A 14808-nucleotide genomic window follows, 5' to 3' on the forward strand; every position below is an offset into this window, starting at 1 on the left:
AAAAAATAATAAATAAATCAGATAAATAAAAAAATATAATCTCTTATAACTTATAATCTCAAGTTCAAGGTTTTGTTCCGCTTAAGTTGTTACTCGTGTTAATTAAAAATTCAAAACTCATTCTAGAAAAAAGGTTGCGCTATGAATAAAATAATTTTCATCAACCTATTAACAGATAATCCTTAATTTTTGCATGATGAATAATCCAAAACGAATAGATTACTATAAGGGCCAAGAATTGATATTGGAAGAGATATATATCCTGAATAATGAAGAATGAATTATAAAAATCCTCGTGATGAGCATATTTACACTAAATTATAATGAACACGTGTTTCCATTAATAAAAATCGCGGCGATAACCTAGTTTCTAACGGTGTATTCCTTTTGATTTAAAATTATCATAATTATTCAGCTTTGCTTTCCGTTCACTAAGACGCAAGTCCGAGAATGCATTAGATTAATTAGAGCCCGTTTCCCTTTTTGATTAATTGGATGATGATGATGTTTCATTCATGATTTTATGTGATTTTTTACTCTCAGGTGTATATTTGTATTCTACGTTGAGCCCAACTGTCACGATAAAAATAGAAACCATACATCCGCCGAAAATTTAATGAGTTTTATCTTAAGTATATAATTTCTTATAATGTTATATAATATTATGTATAATATTATAGTATATAATTTATTGTGTAATATTTTAAAAATATTTTTTAATTTTTTTAAAATCTTAATTGATTTAATTTAAATTTTAACTTATAATTAAACGGACGTTTTAAAACATACTAGCCGCCTTTGGTGACCAGCTTGGTGACCTTTTGAAATTATCTTGTACAACATGTAAACTTTAATGGTAACCAAGAAAACAATTATTTTTAAATACTCTACTTTTTCAACTTTCCATAAATTCCATTTAGTTCTTTTCAGTTAGTATAAGGTAGAGTAATTTGCAATACTACAAAATAAAATTTGTAGAAAATCCTTGATTATTTTGAGCTTTCCTTTAATAAGTACAAAAATTACTTAGAAAATTGCTATTCATTACAAAATTATGAGGAAAAAAAAAGAACATTTTTTAAGTGCACGCGCAGTATAAGAGAGCTACTTTAAATGCTCATTTCTTGCGCAGTTTTTAACGAATTTTTTCCAAATTTTAAAACAATAATTTTATAATTAATTTTAAATTGCTCCAAAAACTTTGTTTAATTTTATTGAATATTTTTAAAGTTTAGCAAAAAGCGTGAGACATAAAAATTAGTATTTCTTTTCTTTCTAAAAATGTCCATATCTTCATAAATATTCAAGCTAAGTTTACGAAATTTTGCGCAGTTATTGCAAATCACAACCAAAGTAATCGATACAGGTTACAAGCTTATTGCGCGATTTTCTGACGTAGAATGCTCAAAGTATTTGTTTTCTTTCGTAGTTTATTGTCGGTCTCTAAAACCTTTGAAGACTTTAAACTTTATTGCTAAGTATGAAAAATCGCATGAAATAAACACATCTAAAGTTACAAAATAGTTATGTGAGTATCTGTAGAGAAATTTAAAGAAACGGAAAGAACCGAAAGTGTCTCTTCCATTATTGTATTGTAGTGTATATCTCTTCTATTTTGGAAAAAAAAAATGAAATAATTAAAAAAAAAATATGTAACTAAATAATGATTGATAAATAATTTCAAAGCTTTAAAATCTATCTATCTGTTAGCAACATTTTAGCATGGTTGACGATTAGCGCTTGAGGAAGCTTTCTTGTAAAGGGTAGATAAAGCAAATTAACTTTATTTCTTGGTTGCTTTCCTCTTTATGACTTTTAATTCCTTCGCAATGAGCGTTTCAATTAGATATCCTCTTTCCCTATTTATTTTTTCTCAGTAATAGTATTCCCACACTTACAAATCTTCCTTTACTACTATAACCCTGACCTTATTATTAAACAAGTTTGCTTGAATTCGTCTATGGAACTTAATAGTTATTATGAAGAAGGTTTGATGATTGAAGATGCTAATGATGCATTTCCAATTGTTCACTATTCCATCCCAGACTGATTTAGATAAGCAATTATTGAAGATGCTGGTTATGTATATCCAACAGTGCACAATACCATCACAGAGTGATATAGATAAGCAATTATTTAAGAAGTTGATGCATTGTATTTCCAATTGTTCACAATTCCATCACAGAGTGATATAGATAACCAATTATTGAAGATGTCGATGATGTGTTTCCACTTGTTCACAATTTCATCACATAGTAATATAGATAAGAAATTATTGAAGATGTTCATGATGTATTTCTTGTTCTCTATTTTCTCACATAGTGATATAGATAAGCAATTATTGAAGAAGTTGATGTATTGTATTTGCAATTGTTCACTGTTCCATCACAGAGTGATATAGATAACCAATTATTGAAGATGTCGATGATGTGTTTCCAATTGTTCACTATTTCATCACATAGTGATATAAATGAGGAATTATTGAAGATGTTGATGACGTATTTCCACTTGTTCACAATTTCATCACATAGTAATATAGATAAGAAATTATTGAAGATGTTCATGATGTATTTCTTGTTCTCTATTTTCTCACATAGTGATATAGATAAGCAATTATTGAAGAAGTTGATGTATTGTATTTGCAATTGTTCACTGTTCCATCACAGAGTGATATAGATGACCAATTATTGAAGATGTTCATGATGTATTTTCAATTGTTCATTATTCCATCACAGAGTGATATAGATAAGCAATTATATATTTAACATCATAAACTGCTTTAATGAAAAATCAAGTATGATAAATAATAAAAGTCTTTTATTTTTGAAAATATGGAGCTCCATTAAAATAAAAATTAATCTTCATTTTTAATATAAATATCTATAACTAAATAATAAATTTTAAAAATGGCTCGGATGGGGTGGCTGTAACCCCACAGTGCACCTCCGCCCTTTAAGAAATCAAAAATGCTAGTTAGACATGTATACGTTAGAATAGTTTTCTCCAAGGAAAGTTAAGGAATCCATGTATTTTCTATTATTTGCTTTAGTTTATTGCCAAGGCTTTTTTTTTCTTAGCTTTGCACAATCAAATGAGTTGGCAGAAAAAAAGTGAGAAATAATAACGAATTTTAATAAAATCAAAACATTTAGCAACCATGTAATGGTTTTCGAATTTTATGCTAATGAGTTAGGCAGATATTCAGAGAGAACCCCTAAAAATAGATTTAGTTCTGCTTTTTTCTTCCAACTCAAGCGGTATGAGAAGATTACCAATAACAAAGTAAACAATAGTTAATAATTAAATAAGCTAATAATTTATTTTTTAAATGATAGAAAATATGTTATGCATATTTTTGCATGACAGTTATCATATAAAGTTTATGCAATATTTCCTGATACTAGTTTATTACATTGTTGTATTTACATATTCTTGATTTGTACCAATTTTTGTTAATCGCTACAAGTTAGACTATTTTGTTTAAATTTAAAGTACGCATTTTTTTTTTCAGTGTATGGATACGGCTCCCTCGCTGTTCTCATAATCAGTCTCTCGTCGCTAATTGGTGTATTGCTGCTACCATTCATGGGCAAAAAAGTCTACAGCTACATTATTGCCGGATTTTGTGGTCTAGCATTCAGTACACTCACTGCCGATGCTTTATTACATCTCATTCCACAGGTATACCACATATTATTAAATCTCTTTCGTCTTTTATTTTTGTATATTTTACACAAGTTTAGCACAACTGAATTAATTAAAATATTCTTATTTTCGAAATTGTTACACATATTATAATAAATGATGCACGAAATTAAAAGGTTTATTAAAGGTATTAAAGGCAAGGTTATTTTTCAGATACAAATGTTCCATGTGTGACTCTTTTGTTACACGATTTTTCTAAACTGTAATCAAACACTTTTCACATATTTTGCAGTTTCACATTTGCAATGATTTCTGATACTGCACAAATGCATTATTTACGTTTTCCCCAGTGTTTTAGCCATCGGTGGTTCATGAACATTGTTTTCGGCGTGTGGATGGCAATTAATTTGCCTTTTGTCACATGGCCTCCTCCCAAACCTCACGTTATGCAATTTTTTTAAAATTTTTTTATGGGGTTACGACAAATGCACTTTTACTGTAACTCCAATACCGACAGAACTGCAAGAGCGTTTGTGTCACTCTAGAAACCATTGACAGTGCAAAACTCCAAATTGTGTGAAACGAACTTGATTATGGATGACATTTTTTTTTCAGTTTAAATACACTGCCACATACCGAATATTTGCAACTGGTAAAAAAAAAATTTGTATATTTTTTTTAAAATTTCATATATCATTTATTTTTATTTTATTTTTATAACCGTCGTTGAACAAGCCGACCCAATTTTTAGGTTTACGACTACAAATGTTCAACTCCGTAGCCTTGTAGTTTTGAACCCAGTCCAGAAGACAAGGAAACTCCTGAATAAAGTATTGGGTGAAATTTGCCTTTGTGGAGGATTTTTTGATGGAACTAACCCGCATTTGCGTTATATGGGGAGAAAAGCCACGAAAACCTACCACGGTTAGCCTGATGGCAAGGAGACTCTTACCTAGGATCCGTTTACCACTGAGGATATTTTACATCAGCACTGTGGGCGGTGCTAATCGGATGCGGAATTCGCATCGACCAGCTATCGCTGAGATTCGAACCTTATTCACCTCATTGGAAGGCGAACGCTCTATCCCCTGAGCCATCAAAGCTCGTATATCATTTATTGCAATATATGTAATAATTACGAAATTATAAATGTTTAAAATTTCGTTACTCTTTTATGTTTTGAAAGAGTTATTTAAATTTGCAGCATAATAAACTCCTTGTTCATTAAATATCAGTAAAAGTAATGAATTTGAATAATATCTAGTTTCTGGGACTGCATACGCATGGACCTGGTGGTGATCATGGTCATTCACATGAAGAAGTGGTTTTGGAACTTTATGTTCAACTTATGCTGGGAGTATTCGTTACTGTATACGCTCTCTTTCTTTTTGAATCAATCATGGCAGCATTTTCTGGATCTGATCATCATTCTTCGGTAAGTGATGGACGTGTTTTATTCTTTATAATTTTCTAAATTGTAAAAAAATTCTAGTTCAAATTATGGTAAAAAGAACCGGCGTTCAGGGTACCGATACTTTTTACCATAAAGTCATTTTTATCATAATCATTACCGGAATGTTACGGAACAAAAATCTGATTAACCGTAATTTAAAAAAAAATACACTAAAACCATAGAATCACTCTAATTAAATAACTATTACTGTAAAAATTACGGTATAATATTTAACGGCAAAAATGGATTTTACGCATGATACTAATACCTTATACCGTAAAAGTGCTGATGGTTTTAAGTGTAATTTGCCCCGGAAATTTTTTACAGTGTACCGAGTAAAACAGGTTCAGTTGATGAGCAATGTAAAAGATAAACTGTAAACTTGTTTGGGCAATTCCACGTTTTTGTCCTGCATGAACTCAGGAAATGAATTAATATATTTGAAAAATAAAATTTTTGTAACTATGTCTGTGTACCTAAAATATCTAAGTTACCGAATGTGAATGCATAAAAATTATTTTTATCAATATGATAAAAATAATTTTTTAAAAAAAAAATTAATTAAAAATAATACTTTCAACATTCCCGCTGTTAAATTGCCCTACACCTGAATTTGAAATATTAAAAATATTTTTTTCTTTTATTTCTTCGATTAATTTTTAATAAAAAATTTAACGTGAACAGTAGGCCGGGATAGCCTGGTCGGTAGGGCGCTCGGCCCATGTCCGAGAGTTCGTGTGTTCGAACCTCGCCGGTCGAAGACTCCCCGTGTAGTAAAGTGACTGATGCACGTTAAATCTGTCAAGTCGCAAAAGCCCTCCATTTTCCCATAACAAATCAATACCTCTGGGGGTACCGATCGTTCTCTGATTCAGGTCAAAATTACGATCTGAGGATGAATGACTGGATGTATGAATGGATCCGCCCTATAAAGGGGTGTGACATATGGGTGTGGCAGAAGTCGAATTCTTGGCCATAGATGGCGCCACTGGAAAACAAGAACAATCGTTCCCCTCTGTCTAAACAGGCATACGTCAACAACAACAACGTGAACAGTTTTTATTTATTCACACTCAATTTCCATTTTCTCACTCCATTTTAGCCCCCATTTACTATACGGGAGAGTCGGGTAGCCCCGCCCACTGTCAATTTCATGTGTATAGAATATTTTTTCAAGTCAATGGGCCATCGGACATTAATTGTTATATTAAAAAAAGATTATTTTCAAAGTTTCAAGTATTTATGCAGCTGGTAACATGGTAAACAATAGTTTTGAAAATATGTTGAATACAGTAGTCATGAAATTAAGAAAAATTGGTTGAATGTTTCGATTAAACTTCATTTTAATACTAAAAAAATAATTTTTTCTATACATACAGCATTAAAGTATGTAGTCTTAAGTTTAATTTGCACGAAGAAAGAAGTTTATATGTGAAAAATTGTTCGAGTAATTACAAATTTACAAAAAAATTGGATTTCGGGTAGCCCCGCTCACATGAATGTCGGGTATCACCGCCCAATTTTATTTCGTCGATAAATGTACGGTTGCAAAGATTATTATTTTATTTGCTTCAAATTTGAATGTTATATGCATTTTTAACAACAAATATATGTTTTAATATAATATGAAACATAAGTTTGTATATTTAAAAATGAAAAATTTAATATTTTTAAAATGTAATTGATATATGCAAATTGAATTTAATATCAAGAAATCATAAATATTATGATAAGCTATTTGCTTACTTATTTATTTTCACTTATTTGTGAACGAATCAATCTACAGAAGCATTTGAATGCCATCAAAATGCAAAGCGAATTTGTAATTTTATAAGAAGTATTTTATATTAAGTTTATAAGAAGAGAGCAACCAAATAAGTTTATATTGAAAAACAACCATTGTTATTAATTATTGTTACTTAAATTAAATTATTTTCGTTAAATATTTAATATAAATATATATTAATATTATAATATATTAATATACATTAATAATGATAAAAAGTATGACATTTGTTGTTATTAAATGGTAGAATTCACTGAAAGTATATAAATATGTAATAAATAAAATAATTTAGTGATAAAAATGATAAATGAGGTTTATCTATTGTCAATACATTGGTCATTTTCATTTACACCTGAAAAGGTTGCCAAAAAACACAATTTTTGTAACTGGGCGGGGCTACCCGACACATTTTGAAAAGAACTGAAAAACATGTTTTTTTAAATTTCTATTTTTTTAAGTTTAACTATTCTTTTTTGGTTTATTCTTTTTGCATTATTTAATTAGATGATAAAACAATAGAAACATACAAAAATGTTGATTATTACTCAGTATTATACAGAAATCTAAGCAATGCTCCTTAAGTGAGCGGGGGTACCCAACTCTCCCCTATATTTTTTTAAATAAACAATTTCTATACAAACAGGAATTAGGAAATATTTTAGATGATTCCTCTATATCTTTTTCATCGATAAAATAAAATAAAAAAATTACAGAACTAGGGTGAAAAGGTTTTCGTAATTACTTTTGGCGATACATTTTTAGATTGTTTATAATTAAATAAATAAATAAATGAAAAAAAATTACAATTGTAAAATCCATCCTTCTAAAGCAACACCTATTGTTTCTGAAGAAAAGAGTGCTATTAAATATTTACCCAATTTAAGTAAATGCTGGATTAAACTCAAGAACCCGTGTTTACTTTTTAGGAGTGAAAATTTTATTAGTTTACTTTTGAATCATTTACTTTTTAAGAGCATAACGCCCTCTGTCACTAGATCATAGATTTCTTCGAAATTGAGTAAAACAAGCGCAAAATGTCACCAAACAAGCTGATTGCACACTTTGCTGATTCACGCTGTTACATCCTGTTAACTCAAACTTTAAAATAGTCTTGCATTGAATATGTAAAATAATTACTCACCTTTAACAAGCTTTCTTTCAACGTCCATTCATTCATACAATCATTTAACGAAATAAAGTTTAAAGGCTACCACAAAAGTTATTTTAATCCCACGCCCATATCTTATCTTTACGGTACGGTATCGCTAGTATTTTTAAATTGCTTTTTAACTCTTGAATCGTCAAGATGAAAGAAAAAGTAGAACTCACAAAGCATGAACAGGATGTTCTTTGTAAATATGAATAATTACATGTATATATATAATTGTAAACAATTGTTTTTTTTCCTTTTTTTTAATGAATTTGAAGCATTTTGCTGGATAATGTAATAACTACATTAGACTTCGTAAAAAGTTGAAAAAATTTATTTGGACAAGAAAATTATTATTATATCCTGATTTATTGTCAGAAAATATTGACATTAAAAGATACGTCGCATTTTTCCCCATTTAACTTACATTGTTTTTTGAAGGAAAAAAAACTTTTCAGACGATTTTTATTAATTTTTGTAGTGTTCTGCTGGGAAATGTAATAACTACATTAGACTTCGTAAAAAGTTGAAAAAATTTATTTGGACGAGAAAAGAATTATTATATCTTGATTTATTGTTAGAAAATATTGACATTAAAAGATACGTCACATTTTCCTCCATTTAATTTACATTGTTTTTACACTCGTCAATATGTTCGCTGAAATAGTGAAGGAAAAAATAAACTTTTCAGACGATTTTTATTAATTTTGGTAGTGTTCTGCTGGGAAGCTACATTAGACATCGTAAAAAAGTTGAAACAATTTATCTGGGCGAGAAAGGAATTATTATATCCTGATTTATTGTCAGAAAATATTGGCATTAAAAGATACGTCGCGTTCCCCCCCCCCCCATTTAACTTACGTTGTTCTTACACTCGTCAATATGTTCTTTGAAATAGTGAAGGAAAAAAAAAACTTTTCAGACGATTTTTATTAATTTTTGTAGTGTTCTGCTGGGAAATGTAAAAACGACATTAGACTTCGTAATAAGTAGAAAAAAATTTATCTGGACGAGAAAAGAATTATTACATCCTGATTTATTGTCAGAAAATATTGACATTAAAAGATACGTCGCATTTCCCCCATTTAAATTATATTGTTTTTACACTCGTCAATATGTTCTGCTGGGAAATGTAATAACTACATTAGACTTCGTAAAAAGTTGAAAAAAATTATTTGGACGAGAAAAGAATTATTATATCCTGATTTACTGTCAGAAAATATTTATATTAAAAGATACGTCGCATTTTATCCCATCTTCCACACTCGTTAACATTTTCACTAAAAGAATAGAGAGGAAAAAAAAACATTTCCGATCATTTTATTAATTTTTGTAGTGTTCTGCTTTCATAAGTTTAATAACAGTTTAATAACGTAAGTAATAACATAACGTAGGTTAATAACATAACATAACTTAGTTTAATGTAGTTAAACTAAATTTAATAACATATGTTTAACTACATTAGATTAGCAATAAGGTACGCGAAAAGTAATGAAAAGTGCTCTAAGCAAGATAAATTTTTTTTATCTTTATTTATCGTTAGAAAGTATCGATATTGCTTGATGCGCAACATATTTTTTTTCCATTTAACTAATTGCATTATTCCTACAATCGTCAATATTTTCGCTAAAAAAGTAGAAAAAAATTAAAAGAAAAAACATTTTTTTAATAAATTTTTATTGATTTTCGCAGTAATCTAGTTTGAAATGTTATAGCTGCATTAGACTAGCAATAAAGCACGCAAAAAATAAAGAATGGTGCTGTGACGTGTGCAAAATAAGAATTTTAATATCTTGATTTATCCTCAGAAAATATCAATATTACGCGAGATTCGTTAGATATTTTCCTATCTAATTAATTTACGTTATTTTTATACTCGTCAATATTTTAGTTATAAAAGTGAAGAAAAAAAAATTTTTTTTTTGCAAAACCAATTGAATCAAATTAATCTTATTCGAAAAATCAATAAAAATAAAACTAAATGCATTGTCAATTATTTGCCGCTTTCTACCTAAAAATAAAAACACTTATTCTTAACAAATTTCAAAATTGATTGCAAATTCTTCGAATATTGTTTTGTAGTTTTTTTTTAAGTTAGCACTACCATCTGTTGATAAACTATGTTACTAATTGTAAAACTCGGTGATTGTAAATTGCCAGCCACATAAGCAAAACGCTACAAACCATACATCACTCTATCTTACATTTTTTTTAAAAATTAGTTGTCTGCCATTTTTAAAAACATCCGCCATTTTATGATGATCCGATGAAGATCTTCTATTATAAACCTGCAAATCGTTATTGTAAACATGCATTTTTAAATTTTAAAGATTTATTTCCTTCTTTTATCAAAAGTTTGAAAATTGTCGATTTGCCCCATATAGGAAATGGACTTCCTGATTTTTGGGGTCATTCGTACCCGAAGAAATCGGATCGACCCGACTATTTTAAAACTTATCCTCCTGGTTTACGAATTCTCTGAAAATATTTTCTCGTTTTCTGCTTCATCCTTCATAAAAAAATCAAAACAAGGATGTTTGATTATGGAATAGAATAAAATCCAAAATGCTCTCGTAAAGAATTTTAAGATGTTCCATTTCCGTTATACATTTAAGAATAAAATCCATTTTCTGAAACCCGTGAAAGTTATGAATTAGTTTAGCTACGACCAAGTTCTGAAACAGTTATTTCATTTTATATTTTATACACGGCCTTGGAGACATTTATTCTTTTTTCACCTTGTATATTAATTTTAACGACCTTGTAGATAACAGTATAATTCATAAATGCTTTGAGTTCACTAAAGCATTAGGTTTTACTTTTTCCCAATTGGGAATTTAATTAATTACCTAAAACGGAAGCAATAAAATTTATGCAAGAAATAGGCTCTTTAACTATTTCGGTATAGCTAGTTAATAATGCAAACATGTAAAAATGGAATGTGGGTCATTTGTTTTGGTTTTTTATTTATTTCGTAATAGATTTTATATGACTATCTGTTACTTTCTAAATTAAATGTATTAAACAGTGTTATTTTTATTAATAAAATAAAGTGCTTAAAACTGGACTTAATTTATGTAAAGTGCACGTTTCTTTCATATGACAAAAGGCCTTCAATATTTTATATGTCTCTAGAGGAAAAGTTTCAGTTATACAAATCAAATAGATGAGGGTCAAAATAAATTGGTCATAAATTGGTCAAAATGGTTTACTTTGATCTTGAAAATGTGATATTCACCATAAATTTTGGAAAAATTACCTCAATTTCAGACGTGCGCATACATACATATTAAAATTACCAAAGTTAATAAATAAATAAAAACACTGAGGAAACTGCCATATGTTTTTAAATATTTTCTCACTAATTTCTTTGGTAGCTTTATTTAAATAGATAAATTAAAATTTGTAAATATTCTCATTTCAATACAGAAATATAAGTGACGCTAACATCAAAAACAGAATAGGTTTTGAATGCGCACATTTAAAGCATTTTTCGGCACTTTTGTTGATTTATGATGGTCATCTATGTTGGTCACCATTAAACAAATATTATTGTTTATGATGGAACCACATGATGATTACCTACATGATTGTGTTGTTCCATCAAGGGAAATCCATAAAAAATTTTGACTTAGGATGTGTAAGCCAGAAATTTGGTAAATGAAATTTCATCGAAGTATTAAAATTAAACTAAAAGAAAATTAAGCGCTTCTACATTAACAAGAAAAAATATTTAAAATTTATTCTTATCGTTACTTTAATTTTTTTCGCTTGCCAAAAATTTTTTAGCATGCAAAATTTTAAACCTTGCCACATAATTGTCATTCCTCAAGTTAGCCATAATTATATTTCAATTTAGAAGTTTCTTTAGTTCATAAAATCTATATATTTATTTCTCTTACTTGGCACCAAAATGCGGATATTTCACTACCTAACTTGGAAACACTATAATCATTTAAAACAATTTATTTTGTTTATTTGTCCTCAATAACAATTTAGGTAGTTTTAAATAATTAGTTTTACCTTAAGTATTTGTTTATATTAATTTTTTTAGGTTGTCTTAAGTAATAATTTAAGTAGTTTTAAGCAATTCGCGATCGCAACGAACTATAAGGGGGCGTTGTTGTATGAGACGCATACCTGCGATTTCTATATGAACCGTCATTCAGTTACTCTGTAGACGTCTTTAATGTAGCGTGTAGCATTGTAACGTTCCTTCTTTAATGTGGCTTATTAAATTTAAAAAAGAAAAATGTTTGATATCCTTTCTTATACAACCGAAAACAAGATGGTATATCTTTTTTTTTTAAAGAAGGAACATCCAAAACACATCTGAAAAATATTTGTAAATAAACAGAAAAAAATATGTATCTTCTTATTAGAGTTAAAACCTAATGCCTGAGAAATAGTTTTACTAAATTTAATGATATTACCTGAAAGGCCTATTTAAACTTTACATTCCATAGTTTTAAGAATCATATTACTTCAAACATTAAAATAAGCAAAAAGTATACATAAGCTTCATAATTTTATGTAATTTAATTTTGTAAATAAAGTTTTTTGACAAGTAATTTTATCAAAAAATTTTAAGTTTTAATAAAAATCATTATTTAGAAACTGAAAAACGTAAAGTAAAGAATGCTTACGATACAAAAAAAGAAAAAAAAAATTCTAAAAGTTCCTTATATTAAAATAAACAACTTGCATGTTTTTTCTTTTTTGATTCATAATCGGACGTAGAAAACCATTCTATAGAAAACTATCATCAAGAAAAAAACTACTTAAAAGTAAAATTTTTTATTTTATAAAAATTAACACTTACCTGCTTTATAAATCAGAAGAATTCCAAAATGATTTGTTCTTCGATTTTTGTTACCATTTTTTAGTGCTACGAAAATGCGTCTTTGGGATTTGCCAAAAATAGAACAAGATGCAATTTTATTTTTTCTGGAGCGAAATATTTTGCCCATTGTCCACCGAAATCCGATAAACTACTTTGATTTTAAATAAAGTGTTTCGTTTTATGATTTGTCACAAAAATTTTAGGTGTAGATTGGCGGCACTTTAAAACAGCCAAATCTGTAGCTGCTGTGGCGTTAATACATAAGTACCGAATTTTTATTCATACTTTTCTGAATCATATTACTTGAAACATTAGAATATGCAAGAAGTATACATAAACACATAATGTTATACCATTTATGTTTTCAAAAAAAGTATTTTGACAAAAATTTTTATCAAAAAACTATAAACTATAAAACGGAAAATAAAGAATTCTTAGGATAAAAAACGATTTTAAGAATTCTTTACATTGAAATAAAAACTTTCATATAGTTTCTTTTCTTATTATTCTTATAGTTCTTAATCAGACGTAGGAAACCATTCTGTAGAGAACTATCATCAAATAAGAAAAAAAAGTTTTACAAGCTAATTTTTTATTTTTAAAATTCATAACACTTACCTTCTTTATAAATCCGTAGAGTTCCAAATGAAATGTTCTTTGTTTGAAAGTTTTATTTTCAAATAATATGTGCATAGATTATCCTTTTATTACTTTTAGATAACATACCACACATCAAAATTTTATAATTGTAAGATCTCGTTATGAATTTGAATATGTAGCTTAAAAACAGAACAGCTGAATTCTAGTTGAAATGATCTATTCTTTCAAAACTAAGAAATACTTACCAAGAAAACGGTAAAAAATTTATTAATCATCAGCACAAATGACACTATTTCAAGTAATTTGGTTGATTCTTTATTGTTGTTTTCCGAATTATATAGATACAGAAATATATACTATTCTATAACAAAGAAGAATTCTATAACTATTGCAGTTCTTGACGTTCTGAATTCACATTTCTTTATTGGAATGACGAAAACAATGTTGACTTCATTTTAATTTGTAATGAATTGAAGACAGAAAAAATTATTTTACCGTAATATACACATGTAACAGCAAGTGATCATGAAATTGTAAGTTATGTTGTTGGTAATAGAAAGGTAATAAATTATTGAGAAATTGTTCTTCAAATGCTTGGCGTGTTCTGCTTCAATGTTTGGCATGTTCTGGTTAGTTTTTTCAAGTTCTTCAGCTGTTCCTTAGGGAAATTTTGATTTTTATTTGCTGCTAAGAAAATGGCGTCCGTCATGGCCGAGGATTTTGATGGGACTAAATGAAAACGTGATAAATTAATGTCTGATATTTACAGGCTCCCGATCGAGGGCGTACTCGAGCGTTGCGATCGCGAATTTGTTATACGTTAAGTATTTAATTATTAAGAAGAAAGATTTGATTAATGGTATGCAATAATGCATTCCCAGATTCTTTATACAAATATTACAGATTGTGTCATTATCTTCAAGTTTAATATGCTATTTTTTTAAACTTCGATAGTTGTTTACTAATTTCAGTTTTTTCAGTTGCTTTGCCCTCAGTATGAACTTATCAACTCTCTAATTTTCGCATTTTATAGCTGTTTTTCGAAGGCTCCGTCGTGATAGGAATGATGCAAATAATATGCTATTTTTTAAACTGCTGTGAGTTTGCAATTGTTTGTCATGGCTATTAGGTCAAGTTTAGCCTATCTAAAGCCAGCGCTGTCTACTCTTAATTTGAAAAAGGCGCCAAACGTCAATATGGAAAAAAGCCACAGTTTTGTGAAAATGAAAAGCGTTTGTGGTCTAATTTTTTTAATATTTAAAAACTTATTCCTATGCTGCATTACTTGGACTCATAAACATTTTTAAAAACTGCGAATAAGGCAGTGATTT

The 14808-nt window shown here is 28.5% G+C and overlaps 1 protein-coding gene across 1 annotated transcript in view; it reads left to right on the plus strand.

The window, feature by feature from the left end:
• Nucleotides 1–14808, plus strand: part of LOC107446210 (uncharacterized) — a 92180-nt gene that overhangs the window by 61800 nt on the left and 15572 nt on the right. Inside the window, exons 7-8 of the mRNA XM_043040418.3 lie at nt 3512–3681; nt 4910–5080. Coding sequence (XP_042896352.2) covers nt 3512–3681; nt 4910–5080 — 341 coding nt within the window. The remainder of the gene's footprint in view (nt 1–3511; nt 3682–4909; nt 5081–14808) is intronic.

This window comes from Parasteatoda tepidariorum, chromosome 6 (genome assembly GCF_982258835.1).
Source record: "Parasteatoda tepidariorum strain Cologne lab strain chromosome 6, Ptep-v5.0, whole genome shotgun sequence".
Taxonomy (NCBI): domain Eukaryota; kingdom Metazoa; phylum Arthropoda; class Arachnida; order Araneae; family Theridiidae; genus Parasteatoda; species Parasteatoda tepidariorum.